This window comes from Bufo bufo, chromosome 5, assembly GCF_905171765.1.
Source record: "Bufo bufo chromosome 5, aBufBuf1.1, whole genome shotgun sequence".
Taxonomy (NCBI): domain Eukaryota; kingdom Metazoa; phylum Chordata; class Amphibia; order Anura; family Bufonidae; genus Bufo; species Bufo bufo.
Window position 1 is genome coordinate 159,892,791 of NC_053393.1, and position 27,037 is coordinate 159,919,827.

General features: G+C 46.6%; 1 protein-coding gene across 1 annotated transcript in view; it reads left to right on the forward strand.

The window, feature by feature from the left end:
- Positions 1-18,531: 18,531 nt before the first annotated feature.
- The window catches only part of ABHD3 (abhydrolase domain containing 3, phospholipase), a 105,209-nt gene continuing 96,703 nt past the window's right edge, over positions 18,532-27,037 (forward strand). The window contains exons 1-2 of the mRNA XM_040432123.1: positions 18,532-18,755; positions 18,837-19,000. Of these exons, the coding sequence (XP_040288057.1) occupies positions 18,597-18,755; positions 18,837-19,000 (323 nt within the window). The 5' untranslated portion in view covers positions 18,532-18,596. The remainder of the gene's footprint in view (positions 18,756-18,836; positions 19,001-27,037) is intronic.

Below are 27,037 nucleotides of genomic sequence, written 5' to 3' on the forward strand. Positions count from 1 at the left end.
TCAGCAGAGTATCAGTCTCTTCATGCCATAGCAAAGAATCTGGCTTCATGTCAGCAGAGAATCAGTCTCTTCATGCCATAGCAGAGAATCTGGCTTCATGTCATTGCAGAGAATCAGGCTTCACGTCACCCACCACTGGAACAGGCCACTGTCACATATTTAGGCCCCGGCACCCAGACAGAGGAGAGAGGTCCCGTAACAGAGAATCTGGCCTTATGTCAGCACAGAATCTGTCTTCATGTCATAGCAGAGAATCAGGCTTTACATCACCCACCACTGGAACAGGCCACTGTCACATATTTAGGCCCCGGCACCCAGACAGAGGAGAGAGGTCCCGTAACAGAGAATCTGGCCTTATGTCAGCACAGAATCAGTCTTCATGTCATAGCAGAGAATCAGGCTTCACGTCACCCACCACTGGAACAGGCCACTGTCACATATTTAGGCCCAGGCACCCAGGCAGAGGAGAGAGGTCCCGTAACAGAGAATCTGGCCTTATGTCAGCGCAGAATCAGTCTTCATGTCATAGCAGAGAATCAGGCTTCACGTCACCCACCACTGGAACAGGCTACTGTCACATATTTAGGCCCAGGCAGAGGTCCCGTAACAGAGAATCTGGCCTTATGTCAGCACAGAATCAGTCTTCATGTCATAGCAGAGAATAAGGCTTTACGTCACCCACCACTGGAACAGGCCACTGTCACATATTTAGGCCCCGGCACCCAGACAGAGGAGAGAGGTCCCGTAACAGAGAATCTGGCCTTATGTCAGCGCAGAATCAGTCTTCATGTCATAGCAGAGAATCAGGCTTCACGTCACCCACCACTGGAACAGGCCACTGTCACATATTTAGGCCCCGGCACCCAGACAGAGGAGAGAGGTCCCGTAACAGAGAATCTGGCCTTATGTCAGCGCAGAATCTGTCTTCATGTCATAGCAGAGAATCAGGCTTCACGTCACCCACCACTGGAACAGGCCACTGTCACACATTTAGGCCCCGGCACCCAGACAGAGGAGAGGTTCATTCAACTTTGGGTGGCCCCGCAATATAATGGTAAAATGAAAATAAAAATAGTATTGAATGAGGAAGTGCCCTGGAGTAGAATAATATATTGTTAAGGGGAGGTAGTTAATATCTAATCTGCACAAGGGATGGACAGGTCCTGTGGGATCCATGCCTGGTTCATTTTTATGAACGTCAGCTTGTCCACATTGGCTGTAGACAGGCGGCTGCGTTTGTCTGTAATGACACCCCCTGCCGTGCTGAATACACGTTCAGACAAAACGCTGGCCGCCGGGCAGGCCAGCACCTCCAAGGCATAAAAGGCTAGCTCTGGCCACGTGGACAATTTGGAGACCCAGAAGTTGAATGGGGCCGAACAATCAGTCAGTACGTGGAGGGGTGTGCACAGGTACTGTTCCACCATGTTAGTGAAATGTTGCCTCCTGCTAACACGTTCCGTATCAGGTGGTGGTGCAGTTAGCTGTGGCGTGGTGACAAAACTTTTCCACATCTCTGCCATGCAAACCCTGCCCTCAGAGGAGCTGGCCGTGACACAGCTGCGTTGGCGACCTCTTGCTCCTCCTCTGCCTTCGCCTTGGGCTTCCACTGGTTCCCCTGTGACATTTGGGAATGCGCTCAGTAGCGCGTCTACCAACGTGCGCTTGTACTCGCGCATCTTCCTATCACGCTCCAGTGTAGGAAGTAAGGTGGGCACATTGTCTTTGTACCGGGGATCCAGCAGGGTGGTAACCCAGTAGTCCGCACACGTTAAAATGTGGGCAACTCTGCTGTCGTTGCGCAGGCACTGCAGCATGTAGTCGCTCATGTGTGCCAGGCTGCCCAGAGGTAAGGACAAGCTGTCCTCTGTGGGAGGCGTATCGTCATCGTCCTGTGTTACCCCCCAGCCACGCACCAGTGATGGGCCCGAGCTGCTTTGGGTGCCACCCCGCTGTGAACATGCTTCATCCTCATCCTCCAGTAGTGGGCCCTGTCTGGCCACATTTGTACCTGGCCTCTGGTGTTGCAAAAAACCTCCCTCTGAGTCACTTCAAAGAGACTGGCCTGAAAGTGCTAAAAATGACCCCTCTTCCTCCTCGGCCACCCCCTCTTCCATCATCGCCCTAAGTGTTTTCTCAAGGAGACATAGAAGTGGTATTGTAACGCTGATAACGGCGTCATCGCCACTGGCCATGTTGGTGGAGAACTCGAAACAGCGCAACAGGGCACACAGGTCTCGCATGGAGGCTCAGTCATTGGTGGTGAAGTGGGTCTGATCCGCAGTGCGACTGACCCGTGCGTGCTGCAGCTGAAACTCCACTATGGCCTGCTGCTGCTCGCACAGTCTGTCCAGCATATGCAAGGTGGAGTTCCACCTGGTGGGCATGTCGCATATGAGGCGGTGAGCGGGAAGGCCGAAGTTACGCTGTAGCGCAGACAGGCGAGCAGCGGCAGGGTGTGAACGCCGGAAGCGCGAACAGACAGCCCGCACTTTATGCAGCAGCTCTGACATGTCAGGGTAGTTGCGAATGAACTTCTGCACCACCAAATTCAGCACATGCGCCAGGCAAGGGATGTGCGTCAAACCGGCTAGTCCCAGAGCTTCAACGAGATTTCGCCCATTATCGCAAACCACCAGGCCGGGCTTGAGGCTCACCGGCAGCAACCACTCGTCATTCTGTTGTTCTATACCCCGCCACAACTCCTGTGCGGTGTGGGGCCTGTCCCCCAAACATATGAGTTTCAGAACGGCCTGCTGACGTTTACCCCGGGCTGTGCTGAAGTTGGTGGTGAAGGTGTGTGGCTGACTGGATGAGCAGGTGGAAGAAGAGGAGGAGGAAGCTGAATAGGAGGAGGAGACGACAGGAGGCAAAGAATGTTGCACTGCGATCCTTGGCGGCGGAAGGACGTGCGCCAAACAGCTCTCCGCCTGGGGCCCAGCCGCCACTACATTTACCCAGTATGCAGTTAGGGAGATATAGCGTCCCTGGCCGTGCTTACTGGTCCACGTATCTGTGGTTAGGTGGACCTTGCCACAGATGGCGTTGCGCAGTGCACACTTGATTTTATCCGACACTTGGTTGTGAAGGGAAGGCACGGCTCTCTTGGAGAAGTAGTGCCGGCTGGGAACAACATACTGTGGGACAGCAAGCGACATGAGCTGTTTGAAGCTGTGTGTGTCCACCAGCCTAAATGACAGCATTTCATAGGCCAGTAGTTTAGAAATGCTGGCATTCAGGGCCAGGGATCGAGAGTGGCTAGGTGGGAATTTACGCTTTCTCTCAAATGTTTGTGAGATGGAGAGCTGAACGCTGCCGTGTGACATGGTTGAGATGCTTGGTGACGCAGGTGGTGGTGTTGGTGGTACATCCCATGTTTGCTGGGCGGCAGGTGCCAACGTTCCTCCAGAGGCGGAGGAAGAGGCCGAGGCGGCGGCAGCAGCAGAAGAGGTAGCAGGGGGAGCCTGAGTGAGTTCCTTGTTTTTAAGGTGTTTACTCCACTGCAGTTCATGCAGGTGCCTGGTCATGCAGGTTATGCTAAGGTTCAGAACGTTAATGCCTCGCTTCAGGCTCTGATGGCACAGCGTGCAAACCACTCGGGTCTTGTCGTCAGCACATTGTTTGAAGAAGTGCCATGCCAGGGAACTCCTTGAAGCTGCCTTTGGGGTGCTCGGTCCCAGATGGCGGCGGTCAGTAGCAGGCGGAGTCTCTTGGCGGCGGGTGTTCTGATTTTGCCCACTGCTCCCTCTTTTGCTACGCTGTTGGCTCGGTCTCACCACTGCCTCTTCCTCCGAACTCTGAAAGTCAGTGGCACAACCTTCATTCCATGTGGGGTCTAGGACCTCATCGTCCCCTGCATCGTCTTCCACCCAGTCTTGATCCCTGACCTCCTGTTCAGTCTGCACACTGCAGAAAGACGCAGCAGTTGGCACCTGTGTTTCGTCATCATCAGAGACGTGCTGAGGTGGTATTCCCATGTCCTCATCATCAGGAAAAATAAGTGGTTGTGCGTTAGTACATTCTATCTCTTCCACCCCTGGGGAAGGGCTAGGTGGATGCCCTTGGGAAACCCTGGCAGCAGAGTCTTCAAACAGCATAAGAGACTGCTGCATAACTTGAGGCTCAGACAGTTTCCCTGATATGCATGGGGGGTGATGTGACAGACCGATGGGCTTGGTTTTCATGCGCCATCTGTGCGCTTTCTGCAGAAGACTGGGTGGGAGATAATGTGAACGTGCTGGATCCACTGTCGGCCACCCAATTGACTAATGCCTGTACCTGCTCAGGCCTTACCATCCTTAGAACGGCATTGGGCCCCACCAAATATCGCTGTAAATTCTGCTGGCTACTGGGACCTGAGGTAGTTGGTTCACTAGGACGTGTGGCTGTGGCAGAACGGCCACGTCCTCTCCCAGCACCAGAGGGTCCACTAACACCACCACGACCATGTCCGCGTCCCTTATTAGATGTTTTCCTCATTGTTCCCGTTCACCACAATTTTGAGAATGGCAAATTTGGGAATAGTTTTTCAACCCAGAACAAAAAATGTGCTTTTACGGTCACTACAAATAACTTGACCAGCTAAAACAGTACAGATTTGGTTAAATAGAAATGTGAGGCCTGTTTTTTTTTTTGCGCTGTGTGACAGGTATAGGTTTAATCACAGAATTAGACTTGTATCTGCACGGTAGCGTGTGTGTTAAATTTTTCTGAATGACACTATCAGCACCTTCAATGTAAGATATCCTTTTTGGGATAGATTTCAAATAGGCCTCATATAGCAGAAACTAGTTATTTTGAGAATGGCAAATTTGGGAATAGTTTTTCAACCCAGAACAAAAAATGTGCTTTTACGGTCACTACAAATAACTTGACCAGCTAAAACAGTACAAATTTGGTTGAATAGAAATGTCAGGTCTATTTTTTAGGCGCTGGGTGACAGGCTCAACTTGCCCCTGATGTAGTATATGGCCAAAAAATAACCACACTGTTGATGGTTAAATGCACTTCGGTGACACAGGCTCAGCCTGCAGCTGATGTAGGATATAGCAAAAAATAACCACACTATTGATGGTTAAATACACTTGGTGATAGCTTGTGCTGGCGCACCACAAGCCACAAAATGGCCGCGGATCACCCCAGAAAAAAGTGATCTAAAAACGCTTTGGGCAGCCTCAAAAAAGTGAGCAAGTCGATATTAGCACTTCAATGATCCACAGCTGCAGATCGATCACAGAATGAAGCCTTTTGGAGGAGTTAATCTGCCTAATCTCGCAGCAGCAACCTCTCCCTATGCTTGAATCAGCAGAGTGACGTGCAGCGCTACGTGACCCAAGCTTATATAGAGGCTGGGTCACATGCTACACTGGCCAATCACAGCCATGCCAATAGTAGGCAAGGCTGTGATGGCCTCTTTGGGCAAGTAGTATGACGCTTGTTGATTGGCTGCTTTGCAGCCTTTCAAAAAGCGCCAAGAAAGCGCCGAACACCGAACCCGGACTTTTACGAAAATGTTCGGGTCCGTGTCACGGACACCCCAAAATTCGGTACGAACCCGAACTATACAGTTCGGGTTCGCTCATCCCTATAGGTATGTTGTGCAAATCAAATGGTGCAAAACTCTCAATAAGCCAACAAAACAAGGAACAAATACTTTTGCAAGACTAGGCACTGTACAGACTAGGCCCATACACCTCTCCCTCGTTCACCTCAAAAGTTGGTAAGCCCACAACAAATAAGTGAACCATTTTCTAACATACTATAGAAAATAATCCGCAGCTGACCTGGTGGGTATGAACTCTAGCTTCACGATTTCTTTTTCTCTAGCCTACATAAATAATCCCTACCACGCTAGTCTGCACATACTGCTGTGATTTCCCATAAGTAACATTTTCTTTAGCCGATATCCACACTAAATACACTAGAATTTCCTACTGCTAAAGTGCTTTAAATACAGCATGGAAGCTCTGAAAGCCATGGAGACACATGGCAAATATCTTACATCCGCTGCAGTTTCCTGTGGTGGCAAAAATAGTAATGACTGCATGAAAATAACAATAGCAATGTACTATAGTGCACAGAAAACATTGGAATGAATGTGATACACGTTTTGCTGTAGATTATGATAAGTACTACTGAACCTTACTGTACATTGCACAAGTGTCAGCAGGCAACTTCAATGTAATATCTCCTTTGCGGTGTTGACTTGACTGTATACATATGTGAACAAACAGTGTTGTGGGTTCTGTCAAAGTGTGCTAGAATTCTGAAAGGCTCTTACCTTTAGTTGTCTTATTTAAACAAATCCTATCCATATCCTCTATAAGGGAATATGGATATAATAATAGGGAGTTCCCCACTTATGAACCTCCTCTAGTTAGGCTACTTTCACATTAGCTGCAGCCTGTCCCGGCGGGTGAACAGCCTGACGGATCCGTGCTGCCGGAAGTCCGCACCGGCCCCATTCACTATAAAGGGGATGAGCTGGAGGTTCGGAATCAAAGTACGACATGACAACTCATTAGATGTGGCCCTAAAGGAGTGTATTCTGTATACATACAATATAATGCACACCAGCTTTTTTGTAAATTCTTAACCAAATTTGTGATACTGCAGTGTCTCAATTTTTATTCCACTTCTTGGCTGGGTTCACATCAATGTTATTCCCATTCTTCTGCCCAGTCATAGAAGCAACGAAAATAACAGATGAGCCAGATCCGACACATAACAGAAACCAAATGGACCCCATTAAGGCCTCATGCACACAACCGTTGTGTGCATCCGTGGCCGTTGTGCCGTTTTCCATTTTTTTTTCGCGGACCCATCGACTTTCAATGGGTCCGTGAAAAAAAATAAAAAAACAAACAAACATACACACACACGATGAGGAGTGTTATTTGATTTTGGAACCAGGAAACCTCTTAAGTTCTCACTGTATTTGTATGGTTATTCCAGTTTATGAATGTATGTTTATTGTAGATCAATTATGTTAATGCCATCAGTCTTTGACTAGTTATTGAATCATGCTCCAAACAAAAGGTTTTGCACAATGTGCGCTCACAAGACGGTCAATAATATAACACTTTTTCCTTACTTTAGTGCAGTGTGCACTGTAGTATGTAGAACAGGACTATAAGGCTGGTTTCACATGGGCGCTGCGGGAAAAGGTGCGGGTGCGTTGCGGGAACATGCGCGATTTTTCTGCGCGAGTGCAAATCATTGTAATGCGTTTTGCAAGCGCGTGAGAAAAATCTGCATGTTTGGTACCCAAACCCGAACTTCTTCACAGAAGTTCGGGTTTGGGATCAGGGTTGTGTAGATTGTATTATTTTCCCTTATAACATGGTTATAAGGGAAAATAATAGCATTCTTAATACAGAATGCATAGTACAATAGCGCTGGAGGGGTTAAAAAAAAATAAAAAATAATTTAACTCACCTTAATCCACTTGCTCGCTCAGCCCGGCTTCTCTTCTGTCTTCTTCTTTGCTGTGTACAGGAAAAGGACCTGTGGTGACGTCACTCCGGTCATCACATGATCCATCACCAAGGTAAAAGATCATGTGATGGACCATGTGATGACCGGAGTGATCCCGATAGTCTCCTAGCAACCGTGCGTGAAAAATCGCACCGCATCCGCACATGCTTGCGATTTTCACGCACCCCTATTCACTTCTATGGGGCCTGCGTTGCGTGATAAACGCACAATATAGAGCACGCTGCAATTTACACGCAACGCATAAGTGATGCGTGAAAATCACTGCTCATGTGCACAGCCCCTTAGAAATGAATTGGTCCAGATTCAGTGTGGGTGCAATGCGTTCACCTCGTGTGAACCCAGCCTAAAGGAGTTGATATGAGCGCTGATAAGCATTCACCATTACATGTGAATATATAAAACTTTGTAATATACCCTATTAGAGGAAAGTGGCACCTTCTTCACTTTCTAGCAGTCTGTCGTTTGTCTACAAACTCACTGTAAATTTTCAGAAACTTCCTTAAAGATAAGAGTGGACAAAGGGGAATGCCGCTGCAGTTTCAAAATAAGCATGAGGAGAAGTAAGAAGGAGAAGTAGGGAGATATGTCTATTTTGCTAACATAGCAAACATAAAAGCATTAACATCACACCAGGAATTGAGACATATGGAGAGAGAAAATGTGAATTTGTAGAAAGTTGCAGAAGGACGAAGATGTGTAGGTTACACAAAATATTTGTGGCTGCACTACATTTGGTATATATCTGGAGCCCAAGTAGTGATTTTTGAATAAAAACTTTACCCTTTTGTTGCCATGACCAATGCACACTTTTGACACGCACATAAAACCTAACTATAAAATAATTATACTACCAGTAGTAGGGAAGTAGCTTTCAGCACGTCACATTTATGGTGCCTTCATGCAATTTTGCATTACAGGGCTTTTTCAGCTTTTTTGCTCTTTTTAAAATTTGAAGCCCAGCTAGCTATACCTGTTAGAAAAAAAACAGCATCAGGGGAGCTGGTGAGTATGTTTTTAGACACATACAGCTGTGTCTAAGAAAGAATGTCCCCCCTCTAATAAAGATCAAATACCAAAATTCTATATCTTTATTAAATTATGCAAATCGTGAACAAATACCCTGTTAATAACCTCTAATTAAAAACAAATGGGAGTATTGGGCTGAACCTCAATCAGTTATATCATGTGTAGTGATGAGCTAACATGCTCGGCCGAGTAACGGTTCAGCTCGAGCATCGCTATGCGCGGCACGAGGCGGTACTCAGCCGAATACCACGTGTGCTCGTCGCATTGCTCGAGTCTCCGCCCCGCACGTTTGGCGCCTCCTAAGCAGCCAATAAACGTTCAGGTAAGTAATTCCCTTCAGTGTAATGCCATAGCCATGTTAGCTATTAGCCTTAGGCCGGGTTCACACGAACGTGTGTGACCCGTGCCTGTGCAGCGGCCCGCAAATAGCGGGCCATAATGCACGATGGCCGGCCGTAGGTCAGCCGCATCGGATCGCGGACCCATTCACTTTAATGGGTCCGCGATCCGGCCGTTCCGCTAAAAGATAGGACTTGTTCTATCTTTTAGCGGAACGGAATTACGGGACGTAACCCCACGGAGGCACTCCGTAGTGCTTCCGAGGGGTCCCGTCCCGTGTGGCCGTTCCGCGATTCCGGATTAGCGGACCCTTTGAAGTGAATGAGTCCGCATCCGTGATGCGGAATTCACACGGAACTGTGGCCGTGTATTGCGGCCCGCGATTTGCGGGCCGCAATACGGCCACAGATCACACACGTTCGTGTGAACTTAGCCTTACACTGATTGGCTGGCCGGAACACGTGATACCAGTTTATATAGGAGCCGATGTCCCGCGCTCGGATCATTCAGCGTCAGGAGGAGCAGACAGTAGGCAGGGACAGATAGCGTTTTGCTGGAAATTCACAGATTTAACTCCAAAAAAACAATTGAAAGACCAAACAGTCCTCTTAACCCTTTAAGGAATCAGCCCTATTTCACCTTAAGGACTTGGCCATTTTTTGCAAATCTGACCAGTGTCACTTTAAGTGCTGATAACTTTAAAACGCTTTGACTTATCCAGGCCATTCTGAGATAGTTTTTTCGTCACATATTGTACTTCATGACACTGGTAAAATGAAGTAAAAAAAATAAATTCTTTTTTATTTATAAAAAAAAAACTAATTTACCAAAACTTTGTAAAAAAATGGCAAATTTCCAAGTTTCAATTTCTCTACTTCTATAATACATAGTAATACCTCCAAAAATAGTTATTACTTTACATTCCCCATATGTCTACTTCATGTTTGGATCATTTTGGGAATGATATTTAATTTTTGGGGGATGTTACAAGGCTTAGAAGTTTAGAAGCAAATCTTGAAATTTTTCAGAAATTTTCAGGGACCAGTTCAGGTCTGAAGTCACTTTGCGAGGCTTACATAATAGAAACCACCCAAAAATGACCCCATTCTATAAACTACACCCCTCAAGGTATTCAAAACTGATTTTACAAACTTTGTTTACCCTTTAGGTGTTCCACAAGAATTAATGGAAAATAGATACAATTTCAAAATTTCACTTTTTTGGCAGATTTTAGATTTTAATAATTTTTTTCCAGTTACAAAGCAAGGGTTAACAGCCAAACCAAACTCTATTTTTGGCCCTGATTCTGTAGTTTACAGAAACACCCCATATGTGGTCGTAAACCGCTGTACGGGCACACGACAGGGCGCAGAAGGAAAGGAATGCCATACGGTTTTTGGAAGGCAGGTTTTGCTGGACTGGTTTTTTTGACACCATGTCCCATTTGAAGCCCCCTTGATGCACCCCTAGAGTAGAAACTCCATAAAAGTGACCTCATCTAAGAAACTACACCCCTCAAGGTATTCAAAACTAATTTTACAAACGTCGTTAACCCTTTAGGTGTTCCACAAGAATTAATGGAAAATAGATACAATTTCAAAATTTCACTTTTTTGGCAGATTTTCCATTTTAATAATTTTTTTCCAGTTACAAAGCAAGGGTTAACAGCCAAACCAAACTCAATTTATGGCCCTGATTCTGTAGTTTACAGAAACACCCCATATGTGGTCGTAAACTGCTGTTCGGGCACACGACAGGGCGCAGAAGGAAAGCAATGCCATACGGTTTTTGGAAGGCAGGTTTTGCTGGACTGGTTCTTTTTGACACCATGTCCCATTTGAAGCTCCCCCTGATCCCTGATGCGCCCCTAGAGTAGAAACTCCAAAAAAGTGACCCCATTTTAGAAACGACGAGATAGGGTGGCAGTATTGTTGGTACTGGGCGATTATCTTAGGTAGGGTCTCATTTTTTGCGGGATGAGATGACGGTTTTATTTGCACTATTTTGGGGTGTGTGTGACTTTTTGATCGCTTGCTATTACACTTTTTGTGATGTAAGGTGACAAAAAATGGTTTATTTAGCACAATTTTTATTTTTTATGGTGTTCATCTGAGGGGTTAGGTCATGTGATATTTTTATAGAGCCGGTCGATACGGACACGGCGATACTTAATATTATTACTTTTTTTTATTTATGTAAGTTTTACACAATAACAGCTTTTTTTTAAAAATTAAAATGATGTTTTAGTGTCTCCATATTCTGAGCCATAGTTTTTTTATTTTTTGGGCGATCGTCTCAGGTAGGGGCTAATTTTTTGCTGGATGAGGTGACGGTTAGATTGGTACTATTTTGGTGGGCAAACGCCTTTTTGATTGCTTGCTGTTGTACTTTTTGTGATGTAAGGTGACAAAAAAATGGTTTATTTAGCACAGTTTTTTTTTTTTATGGTGTTCATCTGAGGGGTTAGGTCATGTGATATGTTTATAGAGCCGGTCAATACGGACGCGGCGATACCTAATATGTCTACTTTTTTTTTATATATTTTTTCCCAAATTTTTTTAACTTTATTTGGGGAAAATGACGTTTTTGTTTATTTTTACTTGAAACTTTGGGGGGGGGGGGGGGGGGGGGGCGACTTTATTTTTACCCCACTTTGGGACTTCAACTTTTGGGGGTCTAATCCCTTTTACAATGCATTCCAATACTTCTGTATTGGAATGCATTGGCTGTATGAGTAATACTGTGTGTATTACTCATACAGCTTCCGGCCTGTGAGATCCGGTACGCCATGTTTGCCGAGTCCTTAAGGACCCAGGGCGTACCGGTACGTCCTAACTTTAAAATTACATTGCGGCACGGCGGGGGTTAATAGGAACAGGATGTGACAGGCATCCTGTCACAACGCCGGGGGGGGGGGTCATGTGACCCCCCCGCATCGGCGATCGCCGCAAACTGCAGGTCAATTCAGACCTGCGATTTGCGGTTTTACCTTATCCGGTAAATACAATCCCTGACCTCCTGACTGTATGAGCCAACCCTAATGGTGTTAGGGCTCATACCCGGAACCTTGGACCCCAATTCGCCCTGATGATCCCTGATGGTAATGTAAGGAGAAAGAGACAACCGGTTCCTCCAAGACATGGAAGAACCAGAGTCTCTCACAGGCCTAGCAACAATGAAGGAGCAGAGAGAAAGCATAAACAAATAACGGCAGGTAAGAGCCCAGTGCAAACGAAACTGGAACAACCACCACTTACCTGCCACGACTGGGTGGAACAACTACAGCTTGCTGACTTGTGGTTCACCCCTCCGGGAAACCATGGTGCCCACTTCCGCAGGCACAAACAGATAAATGTCAAACAACCATGCTGGACTACAAACACCAAATAGACCAGACATGGAACACCAAAATGATATACAACAAAAACCCTGTACATAAACCCACACCAAACATCAAAAAACAGTTGAGGAAGGGTAAGGGGACACTGGGAAACATTGGGATGACATTGCCAAAGACCTTGATGTTCCACAAGGAGGCCCTCACGGACAGGTGACACATCCAGAGAGAGCAAAGCTCCTACTCATACAAAGGCAGACATACAACTAACCTCAAGCTCACAACTCCAGTGCCAAGAGGCCACACCCAGCTCCACCTAGCACACTCCTATAACCCTAAACAAAAATGGGGAGGAACACCAGCCTTAAAGGGGAAGTGTAAAATAATGCTAACAACGCGTTGCCACCAGCAACAAGCATGCAAGGCAAAAGTGTCATGGTCCACTACCACCAGACCTTGACATATTGTATAAGTGAAAAAATATTGTATATTACATCTAAATGCTATAAATATAATAAAATAATAAAAAGAATAAAAAACAAAAAGTAGTTGTGCTGATCTAGTGTACATAAATAAATCTATCCTTTATATGTAGTTCGATCATGGATTCTTTAAGGCAAGTATGATCAATGAGTATGAACAGCCATGCACTCGTCCAATCTCCCTAAATCAACACATAAAAAGTGTAATAAAACCATAAAAACAGTATTAAAACCAAGAACCAAACAATGTCAAACAAAAGGGAAAAAAGGAAGAGAAGAAAAAAGGAGGACATTAAGCGGAAGAGACGACACAAGAGAATATAGAATAAGGACAGTAAAAAACAACTGTCCTATAGAAATGGGGCAAAACTGAGATTCTCAGTTAAGTCGCAGCACTTTGCGTTCCGGCCTGAGACGCATGGGGTGTGATCTCCGACTAAGGAACCTTGGCTCTTGCGATATTTGGTGCGCACGACTGTGGAGTGCGGACCGGAAGTTCGGGTGCGTTCCACAGCCGATGACAGTCCAGCGAGGGCTAGATAGACTTCTTTTTGTATATATAGTTGTTACAGTACCTGCGAGATATGTGTGTATTAATGGGTATCCCCATTACTTTGTTCGATCATATAAACAACAATGGGCCAGTATAGTGCTTCCTACCAGGAAATATCACATGACAGTTTTGCTAGTACCAAATGATAGTACCAGATAGTATCACATGAGAGGATATCACATGACCTCTCCACTAGTATCACTTGATAGTACTAGATAGTATCACATGAGAGGATATCACATGATAGTTTTGCTAGTATCCCATGATAGTACCAGATAGTATCACATGAGAGGATATCACATGACCTCTCCACTAGTATCACTTGATAGTACTAGATAGTATCACATGAGAGGATATCACATGATAGTTTTGCTAGTATCCCATGATAGTACCAGATAGTATCACATGAGAGGATATCACATGACCTCTCCACTAGTATTGCTTGATAGTACTTGTTAGTATCACATGAGAGGAGATCACATGATAGTTTTACTAGCATCACATGATAGTACCAGATAGTATCACATGATGGTAACACATGATATAACTGATTGAGGTTCAGCCCAATACTCCCATGTGTTTTTAATTAGAGGTTATTAGCAGGGTATAAATATGCACGGTAATCAGTAGTATGTACACATTTTGTGATTCTGAGATAGACTGGGACGCTATATTGAGATGGATGTAGCTCATTGAATATATAGTTACTGCAGTACCAATGTATCCTCTTTGCTTGCACATGTATGCTGCTGTTATGACTGTTTTTATATGTTCATGAATTGCATAATTTAATAAAGATATTGATTTTTGGTATTTGATTGTTCTTTATCAGTGTGGGGGGGGGGGGCATTAATTATTTTTGGTGTATAGATTAGTCTGGCCCCACTGGATCCCACTGACAGCATTAGTCGGTGGGCTCCATCTTTTGAGGGGGAAATTTTAAAACAGGCAAAAAACAGGAAAACTCCTTTAAAGCATAATGTTTTGTTTAAAAAAAAAAAAAAAAGCATAAAAAGTGATGTTTGTGACTAAAATTCTGAGCCAAGCAGAAGCCGAGATACACAACACCTTCTAAAAATAAAAGGACAGGATGTGCAGAGTTCACACGTCACATCTCCATGTTGACATGCACATGCTGCATTCACCGGAACTGAAGAGATCAAAGATCTCCACATTCCAGATGCTGTAAAATATTTGACATGTTATCAGATTAGGAATAAACCAGAAATAGACCGCACTGCTGTGTGAGGTGGCCCGGATGGGTGCTCTCAGCCCACAGATTCACCCAATCTATAAGCTGCCACAATGTTTCAAAAGAAGGGCTGGGCACTCGCAATATATGGAGTATGTGGTACTTTATTAAATAAGGCTACTTTCACACTTGCGTTAGGAGCGGATCCGTCTGGTGTCTGCACAGACGGATCCGCTCCTATAATGCAAACGCTTGCATCCGTTCAGAACGGATCCGTTTGCATAACCATGAACAAAAAAAAAAAAAATTTTTTTTTTTTTTTTTTTCATGATAATGCAAACGGATCCGTTTTGACTATACATTGAAAGTCAATGGGGGACGGATCCGTTTGAAGATTGAGCCATACTGTGTCATCTTCAAACGGATCCGTCCCCATTGACTTCCATTATAAGTATGGACGGATCCGTTCGCCTCCGCACGGCCAGGCGGGCACCCGAACGCTGCAAGCAGCGTTGAGGTGTCCGCTCACTGAGCGGAGCGGAGGCTGAGCGCAGGCAGACGGATGCATTCTCAGTGGATCAGCCTCCATAGAGAATGCATCAGGGCTGGACGGCTGCGTTCAGGACCGCTCGTGAGCCCCTTCAAACGGAGCTCACGAGCGGACACCTGAACGCAGGTGTGAAAGTAGCCTTAAATGCTATAATGCTGATAAAATTAGCAATAACGATAAAAATATAATGACACTACAATCAATAAACACAATAAATAGGTCTGGCCAGACTATCTAGTACCACCACTGAGGAAGGGGCCACTAAGAGCCCCGAAACGCGTTTGGTACTGGACCCCCTCATTCAACACAAGAACCACCAACTTCTACAGCTCTGAATTCCTCTGGAGAAAACTTATTGAGGACCTATCACATGCATTTGTGGATCTGTGGACTGTGAAAGAAACTACTGGAGCCAGTAAGTGAAAGCTTGTTAAAGTAAAAGGACATCAGCTGTCGAAATTCCTTGAAAACTGCTGAGGCAAATCGCATATCACTATTCCACAAACAAAATCGATACTCACGTGAATAAAGCAGTAGCGGAGGATCGCATCTGGATCACCACGCGGGACGCCGCGGTCTGTCGATTGGATCCGCCTGCAGACATCTGTTTTCGTGAGTAAATAACATAACCATAGATGGAATAAGTATTTGCGACTAATATAATCGGCACAGTCCTATCTCTTGACGTTGCAACCTGGTCCTTATACAGACTAATCTATATACAAAAAATCCGGACAATCTACGATTATATGTAGATGTTGGGACATTGGGTCGAATATCTTGAATATAATACCACTCTTTTCATATGATTATTTATACAAAATTTTGGACTTGTGTCTATTGATGCGAAATTTATGGACATCGGGTTTAAGGATAACCATTGCGTTTTATTGGAACTCTGTGGTTCTAATAATTAATTGTTTTTATTATGAAGGTCCTAGATAGTCTGGCCAGACCTATTTATTGTGTTTATTGATTGTAGTGTCATTATATTTTTATCGTTATTGCTAATTTTATCAGCATTATATTTAATAAAGTACCACATACTCCATATATTGCGAGTGCCCAGCCCTTCTTTTGAAACATGTTATCAGATTAGACACAGGGGTGATAAGAAAAATAAAAGCTCCCCTAAATGTGACCATTAGGGAGCGCATATCCACCCTGATTGGTAAGAGGGGTGATGACATGAAGACAAGTCATAATCACTAACTTTTCTGGAAGAGCTGGCAAATCTTCTGGGCACCCCTTATATTCCCCCTGGGTGCTGCTGCAGACACACTTAGGAGGGGAGCTAAGGTGCTGTCCGCATCCATATGTCCGTTCTGCAAATTACAGAACATGTCCTTTTCTGATCCACAAAATGCAGTCCACGGACCTGCTGAAGTCAATGGGTCAAGAACGGTATCCGTATTTTGTAGATCTACGGCTTGCGGACCTGTACAATACATACGGTCGTGTACATGAGGTCTTAGTCTACCTTCACACTCGCGTTTTGGCTTTCCGTTTCTGAGATCCGTTCAGGGCTCTCACAAGCGGTCCACAAACGGATCAGTTTTACCCTAATGCATTCTGAATGGAAAAGGATCCGCTCAGAACGCATCAGTTCCGTCTCCATTCCGCTTTGGAGGCGGACACGAAAACGCTGCTTGTAGCGTTTTGGTGTCCGTCTGACGAAAATGAGCCAAACGGATCCATCCTGACACACAATGCAAGTCAATGGGGACGGATCCGTTTTCTATGACACAATCTGGCACAATAGAAAACGGATCCGTCCTCCAATGTCTTTCAGTGGTGTTCACGACGGATCCGTCTTGGCTATGTTAAAGATAATACAAACGGATCCGTTCTGAGCGGATGCAAACTGTTGTATTATCTGAACGGATCCGTCTGTGCAGATCCATGACGGATCCGCACCAAACGCGAGTGTGAAAGTAGCCTTATTTACACATGGCCCTGCTTGGATGGCTTCCATTTCTAATGGACCCCATTATGCCATGCGATTTCTAATGGACCCCATTATGCCATGCGATTTCTAATGGACCCCATTATGCCATGCGATTTCTAATGGACCCAATTATGCCATGCACGCCCCTTGACTAAGGCCTTTTTCACATGAGCGAGTTTTCTGTCAGGGTGCGATGCGTGAAGCAAATATATAGCATCCAGACTGAATCCTGACATATTCATTTCCTGTTTTATATTCTGCGTTTTTCACGCAGCCCTGGCCCCGTAGAAGTGAATGGGGCTTCAGTGAAAAGCAGATTGCATCCGGATGCAATGCGGTTTTCACTGCTGGTTGCTAGGAGATGTAGATTGTTAGCCTTCAGTTTTTTTTGCATGCGCATGAAAAACGTATCAAAAACTGATTGCACCTGTGCGGAAAAAACTGAAACACTAAATGCAATCACAGACAAAACAGACTGAACTTGCGTGCAAAACCATCCATTTTTTCCTGAACAGATCCTGACTTAATTTGTCTTATACGCGGGTCCATCTGGGTATTTTGATTCTGGCATCAGTAGCACTGCATGCTGCACTAAGGGCGTGTTCACAGCGGTGCTGTATAGCTGCGCATACCGTAACATCCATCACACAACAGACACCAACGGCACCTGACAGACCCCACTGGCTGTAATGGAGTCCATCATGCAACCCGCCATTGTACCGGACAATAAAGCCCACCATACTGGACTACTCCGTTCCGTTTTTTTAAAAGTACTCTGAAACAGGCCCCTAAGGGCTCACGCACATAGCCGTTCTGCGCATTGGGGACCGCAATTTGCGGTCCCGAATGCACGGGCAACACCTGTGCGTATTCCGCAGATGGATCCAGACACACTCACCTTGAATGGGTCTGTGGTCCATCTCACCACAAAAAAATAGAATATGCTCTATTTTTTTACAGTATGGAGAGAAACGACAGCGTGCTCCCGTACCGCACCTTCCAGATTGCGGACTCCTTCAAGTGAAAGGGTCTGAACTCCGAATCCAAGATGCGGTGAGCACACGGCCGGTGCCCGCGTATTGTGGACCCCCTGTTTGCGAATCGCAGTACAGGCGCGGCCGGGTGCATGAGCTCTAATACAAATGTGAACAACTCCCTATTATTGCCAAAAGTGAGAGAAACCTTGAAGGACCCCAACCCAAAGGAACAAACCCAGGTGTGAACAGAAGCTTATACTCATAAGGAAACAATACAAATGATGACTGGAAATCTAGAGAGAGCAGGAGGCTAAGGACTGCTGGACCCAGACAGAACTGCTGACAGCGCCATGTGACCAGGCTGCTTCCTTGCCCCGGGCACGTGACTCGCACCCCCCCCCGGGCGGGCACCACACTTGGGAGAGGACCCGGAGCCGATGTGACAGGACGAGGTGATGCTGCTTTGTCTGAGGTTCCTCCGCTCCTGCCGGCCGCTAAATGCCCACCCTGGGAGCGTTGGTCCAAGCTGATTGGCGGCAGTCGGTGAGTGGGCGGAGCTTCCGGACTTCCCAGGCGATGATTGGTTAGAGGTGGAGCGTAGCACAATCTCCCCATCCCAGTGCAGCACCGGCTTGTGTGCTGCCCCTCGCCCGGTGTCCTTTGCATGTGGCTGAAGGGTGACAGCAGGAGGAACAATGCTGGGCATCATCAACCTGCAGGGGCTGACCCGGGAGCTGACACTCTACCTGGAGAGCCAAGTGCGCGTGGGTCTGTTCGGCTCCGGGGTGGGCTTGTCCTTGGTGCTGGGCTTTGGTGCAGCCTATGCCTGTTATTACCTCAGTGTCATCGCCAAGGTAAGAGAATGTCAGCCCGGGCATCCTGCCACCTGTACCATTCCCTGTGCCCGCGGTGTAATTGTCGCTTCTTGTCACCAGAGACCTCAGCTGGTGGCCGGGGGAGAAGCCTTATGTCGCTTCGTGAAGCAGCACTGCCCGGCGGTGACAGAAACTTACTACCCTACGATGTGGTGCTGGGAGGGCAGAGCCCAGACCCTGCTGAGACCCTTCATCACTGTCAAGGCGCTAGTGCATTACAACAAGTGAGTACAGCTCCTCTAGCGTCCGCCTCCATGTGCCAGTGATGCCAGCCCTGCCTACCGGAGGAGTCTGCGCCCCCACAGTACCTGGAGATGTGCCCTTACGGGCTCCAGTGCCATGCACAATAATGGACTCAATCCTTGTGGATTAGGATTTATTAGGATCACCACCTGGACTGGATCCATCATTGGTTCAGTGGTGCCCATAGCATCCTCCTCCTGTGGATTCTGCTGACATCCAGACCCAGGTTATTGGGACCAGGCAGCACCCGATGTATCATACGTGTTCCCGTACCAGCGGTTGTTACACACTCAGGCCTAATGCACACGACCGTATGTATTTTGTGGTCCTCAAAAAACGGATCCGCAAAAATACGGATGACGTCCATGTGCATTCTGTATTTTGTGGAATGGGACAGCTGGCCCCTAATAGTGCAGTCCTATCCTTGTCCGTTACGTGGACAATAATAGCACACGTTCAATTCTTTTGCGGAACGGACATACGGAAACGCAATGCACACAGAGTAACTTCCGTTTGTTTGTTTTTTGCAGACCCATTGAAATGAATGGTTCCGCATACGGTCCGCAAAAAAAACGGAACGGACACGGAAAGAAAATACTTTCGTGTGCATGTAGCCTTACCCTGTTTCTCTACCTGGAGGTCGGCAGCCTCCTGTCATGATGCCATCCACACCTGCACAGAGAGCTGTCATCATCTGCCGGACATCTATAGGACAGACAGGGCAGATTGTGGGGAGATTTATCAGACTGGTGTAAAGTAGAACTGGCTTACTTGCCCATAGCAGCCAATCAGATTCCACCTTTCATTTTCCAAAGGAGCTCTGAAAAATGAATGTTGAAATATGATTGGTTGCTACAGGCAAGTACCGTATTTTTCTCCCTATAAGACGCACCTAGGTTTTTGAGGAGGAAAATTGTTTTGAATTAATGGTGGTCTGTGGATGACACTGTTATGGGGGATCTGTGGATGACACTGTTATGGGGGACCTGTGGATGACACTGTTATGGGGGATCTGTGGATGGCACTGTTATGGGGGATCTGTGGATGGCACTGTTATGGGGGATCTGTGGATGGCACTGTTATGGGGGATCTGTGGATGACACTATTATGGGGGATCTGTGGATGACACTATTATGGGGGATCTGTGGATGACACTGTTATGGGGGATCTGTGGATGACACTATTATGGGGGATCTGTGGATGACACTATTATGGGGGATTTGTGGATGACACTGTTATGGGGGATCTGTGGATGGCACTGTTATGGGGGATCTGTGGATGGCACTGTTATGGGGAGGGGGATCTGTTGATGGCACTGTTATGGGGAGGGGGATCTGTTGATGGCACTGTTATGGGGAGGGGGATCTGTGGATGGCACTGTTATGGGGAGGGGGATCTGTGGATGGCACTGTTATGGGGAGGGGGATCTGTGGATGGCACTGTTATGGGGGATCTGTGGATGGCACTGTTATGGGAAGGGGGATCTGTGGATGGCACTGTTATGGGGAGGGGGGATCTGTGGATGGCACTGTTATGGGGAGGGGGGATCTGTGGATGGCACTGTTATGGGGAGGGGGGATCTGTGGATGGCACTGTTATGGGGAGGGGGATCTGTGGATGGCACTGTTATGGGGAGGGGGGATCTGTGGATGGCACTGTTATGGGGAGGGGGGATCTGTGGATGGCACTGTTATGGGGAGGGGGGATCTGTGGATGGCACTGTTATGGGGAGGGGGGATCTGTGGATGAAACATATATAGAATCTTATCCTATATATGTGTCATCCACAGATCCCCCCCCCCCATAACAGTGTCCCCTAATACACCGGGCCCCTCCTCTCACAGCAGTATTCATATGTAAACTGTAATCCTTAACCTCTTCTTAACTTTAGTTAAAGTAGCGCTATCCCTTGTACTACTACTTACTATCAAGCTCCCGTACCGTAGCAGGCAGAGCGGCCTCACTCACGTCACGCGCCTGCTCCGCCTGCTTCATTCATAAACTGGGAGGAGCATGCTCGGGACGTGTGTGAGTGACGTTACGCTGTCGGCCGCTCTGCCTGCTACGGGTGCTTGATAGTAAGTAGTAGTACACGGTATAGCGCTACTTTAACTAAAGTTAAGAAGAGGTTAAGGATTACAGTTTACGATTCCAGCAGTTGCCGGCCTCCAGCCCCTCCTCCGTCCCCCTGATACATCGCCGCGCTGTGCAGCATCGCAGCCGGCGATGTGTCAGTGTTAGCGATGTAAAAATGGCAGCATGCGCCCCATAAGACGCACTGCCATTTCCCCCCACACTTTTTGCGGACAAGAATAGGCAGTTCTATGGGGGGTGCCGGCCGGACGCGTGAATGGACCCTTACCCTGTACTAGATTTCAGAGCTAGGAGCGATGACACGGGAGAAGCCATGGACTGTCAATCAAACAAGAGGTGGAGACGCTGGGCGGCGTTACTGATGGTCCACCCATGGTGCACTTGAATACTAATTTGCATTCAAATATATTAAGGGGGTCATTTATTAAGACCGGTGTTTCAGAGTTATATAGAGGCGTAAATGACCCCCTAAGTGTTTGTTTTCTCAGGATTACAGGGCAGGATTTTCCCAAGAAAGGTATGTTTGTGATTCAGGGAAACCGACCCCTACATCACAATATGCTTACTTGGAAATTGCGGACTCCCTTTAAAACGTTGCTATCTCCTCAGCGCATTACCCTGTGGAAGCAGTGGACGTGTCGATGACAGATGAAGGCCACGTGTGGATGGACAGTCATACTACCGTTTGTCCATCCCTGTACTGACAATTGCTGCTTTCACGTGCAGGTCACGAGCGCCTATTTGACATGCTGTTGTCATCAGTCAGTGCTTATTATCAGGCAGAAGATCTGCCCATGTAAGCATCTCGAGCATTTAGACCAGGGATGCCCAACCTGCGGCCCTCCAGATGTTGTAAAAATACAACTCCCAGCATGCCTGGACAGCCTACAGCTATCAGTCTACAGCAGGGCATTGTGGGAGTTGTAGTTTTACAACAGCTGGAGGGCCGTTGGTTGGGCATCCCTGATTTAGACAGTCCAGACGTCATGAGATGACACACATAGAGCGGCCATGATGCTTGCACCTGGATAAGTCTGGAAGATTGTCCAATCTCGGCTCAGATATACTCCTATAGTGATCTTCAAGACATGTCTATAGTCCACATGTATGAGAGCAAGAAGGTCCCGGACTCATGTAGATCGTTATCAAGGTTTATAGAGAGGACTTGAATACCATTTGTGTGGTGGACTTCTTTCTTCAGTCTCCTGTGGTAGAAAGCACAAATCCTCTCAATGAAATGCATGTCGTGGTATGTAGTATGTCTACATTCATATACTCATCTATAAGGCTCTGTTCACATCTGCATCGTTTTTCCTGGTTTCCTGTTCTATTCTAGGAACAGAAAAACCAGAAAAGAAACGGCAGTACTGGATCAGTCGTTTGATGGAAACCAACAGCTCCAGCTGACTATAGTGGGGTACAAGGGTTTTCCATCAGGGAGACCAGTATTTTATTGGACAACATAGTGGAGTATTGTGAACCACTTTAGCCTTTTTTTTAATTTTTTTTACAGAATCTGTAACTGATGCCCCTGCATGAGTCTCCAACCCAGATGTGAACAAAGCCTTAAAGGGAGTCTGTCACCTACATAACATGTTTTAAACTGATGATATAGCTCTGTGGGAGGCAGATCCATAACACTGATGGTACCCATGTTTAGTTTTTCAGAGCCTCCAAAGTACCTAAAATGAAGTTTTAAAAATATGCAAATTACCTATCGCAAGTGCCCAGGGGCGGAGAGTGGGCTGCACGTGCCCAGTGCTCCCCGCCTTACTTGCTCCTGACTCCTCCCCTCTGTATCGTCCGGCCAGCCCTGTATCCTTGCGGCGTCATTCTCATCTCCATTCATAATCTAGTGCCTGTTCGCTTCACCGCCGGGTCCGGGCATGCGCAGTACATTGCCCACCGTGGGCAGAGGCATACTCATATGCCGTGCGCATGCGCCAGTTACATACACCGGCGGTAAAGCGCACAGTCTCTGGATTATGAATGGAGATGAGAATGACGATGCAAGGATACAGGGCTGGCCGGACGATACAGAGGGGAGGAGTCAGGAGCAGGTAAGGCAGGGAGCACTGGGCACGTGCAGCACACTCTTCGCCCCTGGGCACTTGCGATAGGTAATTTGCATATTTTTAAAACTTTATTTTAGGTACTTTGGAGGCTCTGAAAAACTAAACATGGGTACCATCAGTGTTATGGATCTGCCTCCCACAGAGCTATATCATCAGTTTAAAACATGTTATGTAGGTGACAGACTCCCTTTAAAGAGTAACTAAACCTTTACATAAACATTTAACGTGTTCTCCCTAATGCCCTAATAAAACTCTCTCTAATATACTTTATTTATTAATTTTCTATTTTTACTACACTTTTCCCTGCCTAAATCATTGAGCAGTCTGGTATTCAAGTCCTCTCTATAAGGCCTCCTGCACACGACCGTATGGCTTTTTCAGTGTTTTGCAGTCCGTTTTTCACGGATCCGTTGTTCCGTTTTTTGTTTCCGTTTCTGTTCCGTTTTTCCGTTTCGTTTTTCCGTATGGCATATACAGTATACAGTAAATACATAGATAAAATTGGTCTGGGCATAACATTTTCGATAGATGGTTCCGCAAAAAACGGAACGGAAACGGAAGACATACAGATGCATTTCCGTATGTGTTCCGTTTTATTGCGGACCCATTGACTTGAATGGAGCCACGGAACGTGATTTGCGGGCAATAATAGGACATGTTCTATCTTTAAGGCTGCATTCACACATCCGTGGTGTGTTGCGGACCCGCAAATTGCGGGTCCGCAACACACCAGCCCGGCACCCCCATAGAAATGCCTATTCTTGTCTCCAAGCTGCGGACAAGAATAGGACATGCTCTATCTTTTTGCGGAGCTGCGGACCCAAAATCGGGGCCGCACTCCGCAATTGCGGCTGCAGACAGCACACTGTGTGCTGTCCGCATCTATTCCGTCCCCATAGAGAATAAATGGGTCCGCACCCATTCCGCAAAATTGCGGAAAGGATGCGGACCCATTTTGCGGACGTGTGAATGGAGCCTAAACGGAACGGAAAAACGGAAACGGAATGCATACGGAGTACATTCCGTTTTTTTTGCGGAACCATTGAAATGAATGGTTCTGTATACGGACCGTATACGGAACGCAAAAAACGGCCAGTAAACGGGGGGGAAAAAACGGTCGTGTGCAGGAGGCCTAAACCTCTGACCTTGATAACGATCTACATGAGTCCGGGACCTTCTTGCTCTCATACATGTGGACTATAGACATGTCTTGACAATCACTATATGAGTATATCTGAGCCAAGATTGGACAATCTTCCAGCTTACCTCAGACTTATCCAGGTACAAGAATCATGGCCGCTCTGTGTGTCATCTCATGACGTCTGGACTGTCTAAATGCTTGAGATGCTTACACGGGCAGATCTTCTGCCTGATAATAAGCACTGACTGATGACAACAGCATGTCAATGTCAGTACAGGGATGGACAAACGGTAGTATGACTGTCCATCCACACGCGGCCTTCATCTGTCATCGACACGTCCACTGCTTCCACAGGGTAATGCGCTGAGGAGATAGCAACGTTTTAAAGGGAGTCCGCAAGTTCCAAGTAAGCATATTGTGATGTAGGGGTCGGTTTCCCTGAATCACAAACATACCTTTCTTGAAAAAATCCTGCCCTGTAATCCTGAGAAAACACTTAGGGGGTCATTTACGCCTTTATATAACTGTGCGCTTAAAACTCAGTTCTGTGTACACCGCTGACAGCTCAGTGGTGTATGGACTACACAGTACATTTTATCAATGGGGCAGCAGCGATGTGAGTACGGGCAAGAGTGCATATTGCTGCTCCTACCCGTACTCCCCGGACGATTACTAACTCTTGGCATAGCACATGGGTACCCTAGGAGCGCCATGGCTTTCTCTCCTCTTTTCCTAGGCCAGTAATGACACGTTCATGCATCACGTGGTCTAGGAGCAGCTCGACCCTATTCAAGTGAAGCAATAGGGTACCAAGCACAGCCGCTATACGATGTACGAATCTGTGCTCGGTGAACTTCAAGAAAGCCACGGTGCTCACAGTAGCGCCGGTGCCTTCATATAAGAGCTGATCGGCAGGGATACCAGGTGTCGGACCCCCACCGATCAGATACTGATGACCTATCCAGAGGATAGGTCATCAGTATAAAAATCTTAGAAAACTCTTTTAGAGGGGTCGGCCACCATTTTGGGGGCTTTTCGGACCCCCCGCTCCTTGGCAGACCTGCAAAGAACAGCATACTTGCCTGCTCCCTGCTGCCGGTTCCTTTGCTCTCCGGCTGCCTTGCTTGAGTCCCCCACTGTAATTATCTACTTTGACACTGCTGCAGGCATTCGCTGGCTGCAGCAGTGACCTGCTGTCCTTGTGTCGTGTCAATTGGTCACATGACTCCAGTGGAGCTAGTCACCGCTGTGGCCAATGATTGGCTGCAGAGGTGTCAAAGGGGATAATGACTGTGGACATCAGAAGATGTTTGCAAAAATAAAAATAAAAAACCCTTTCATGAGCGATGAATGATTGAGTTTACACACAACATGTGACCCATGATCTGACAACCGTTCTGATGACACATTGTTGGAGCGTTCACCTGATTCTCTGTACATCAGGCAGGTACAGGGTCTTATTTGCGGTGGTGATCACCATTTGCAGATCAGTTATTATCGCTGTAGTCATGCGGCATTCATTTCTACATACACACACCTTTAGTTTATGGATGCTACAGTGACTCATGAGCCTATCATATAAAATACTGGCTTACTAATGTCCCCATTAACACAGTGAGCCGGTCCTACCAGTTAGGCTAGGTTCACTCCTGAGCGTTTTACAGCGCGTTCCTACGTGCTGTAAAACGCTCAACAGGCAAAAACCAATGTTTCCCTACGGGCATGGTTCTCACCTGAGCGTTTTACAGCGCGTACGAACGCGCTGTAAAACGCCCTACGCCCCAAGAAGTACAGGAGCTTCTTTGGGGCGTATTGTCGCGTGTTCCCGCCCATAGATTCATTGGATGCCTCTGTGGTCAATCACACAAACGCGCGTACTACGCGCGTTCCAAAATACGCCTAAAAAACGCCTGATAAAAACGCCTGTAAAAAGCTCTTATCAAATACGCTCAGGTGTGAACCCAGCCTAACTCCTCCATGACCAGTTTATCCACTACATCTCCACCGTGATCAGCTATCTAGATCTGGCCACACTATCATCGGGATAATCTTGCACTTGTGTGATAACTGGAACTTATCTCTGCAGAACCAATACAGTTATTACTATTATCACTGTCGTAAGATGGCTAACAGCTAGGTCAACCAACTCTAGTTTAAAGGGCACCTGTCACCTTTAAAATGCAGTGCAGGCAGCATGTTATAGAGCAGGAGGAGCTGAGCAGATTGATGTATAGTCTTATGGGAAAAGATTGAGTATAATTTGTGTTTTATTCATCTAAATCTCTGCTCATTCTGAGCAAAGATGAGCGAACTGGGCTCGGACTGCTCTGTCTGAACCCGGTTCATTCCTAACATTCATCCATCCATATCAGTTCCATATAACATGTATGGCGAATGCATAAGACTAAGAAGTCTCGCGTTCCTGTGGGCCATATCTACAAAGCTTCATCGGAGGCCATACATGTTATACTTGTACGGGACTGCTATGGATGAATGAATGTTAGGTATGAACCGGGTTCAGACAGAGCAGGGAAGGATGTTATATATCTGATAGGACCGCTGACATGAGCAGAGATATAGATGAATAAATTACAAGTCTTACTGAATCTTTTCCCATAAAACTATATAACAATCTGCTCAGCTCCTCCTGTTCTACAGTCCTGATCAAAAGTTTAAGACCACTTGAAAAATGGCAAAAAAAATGATAT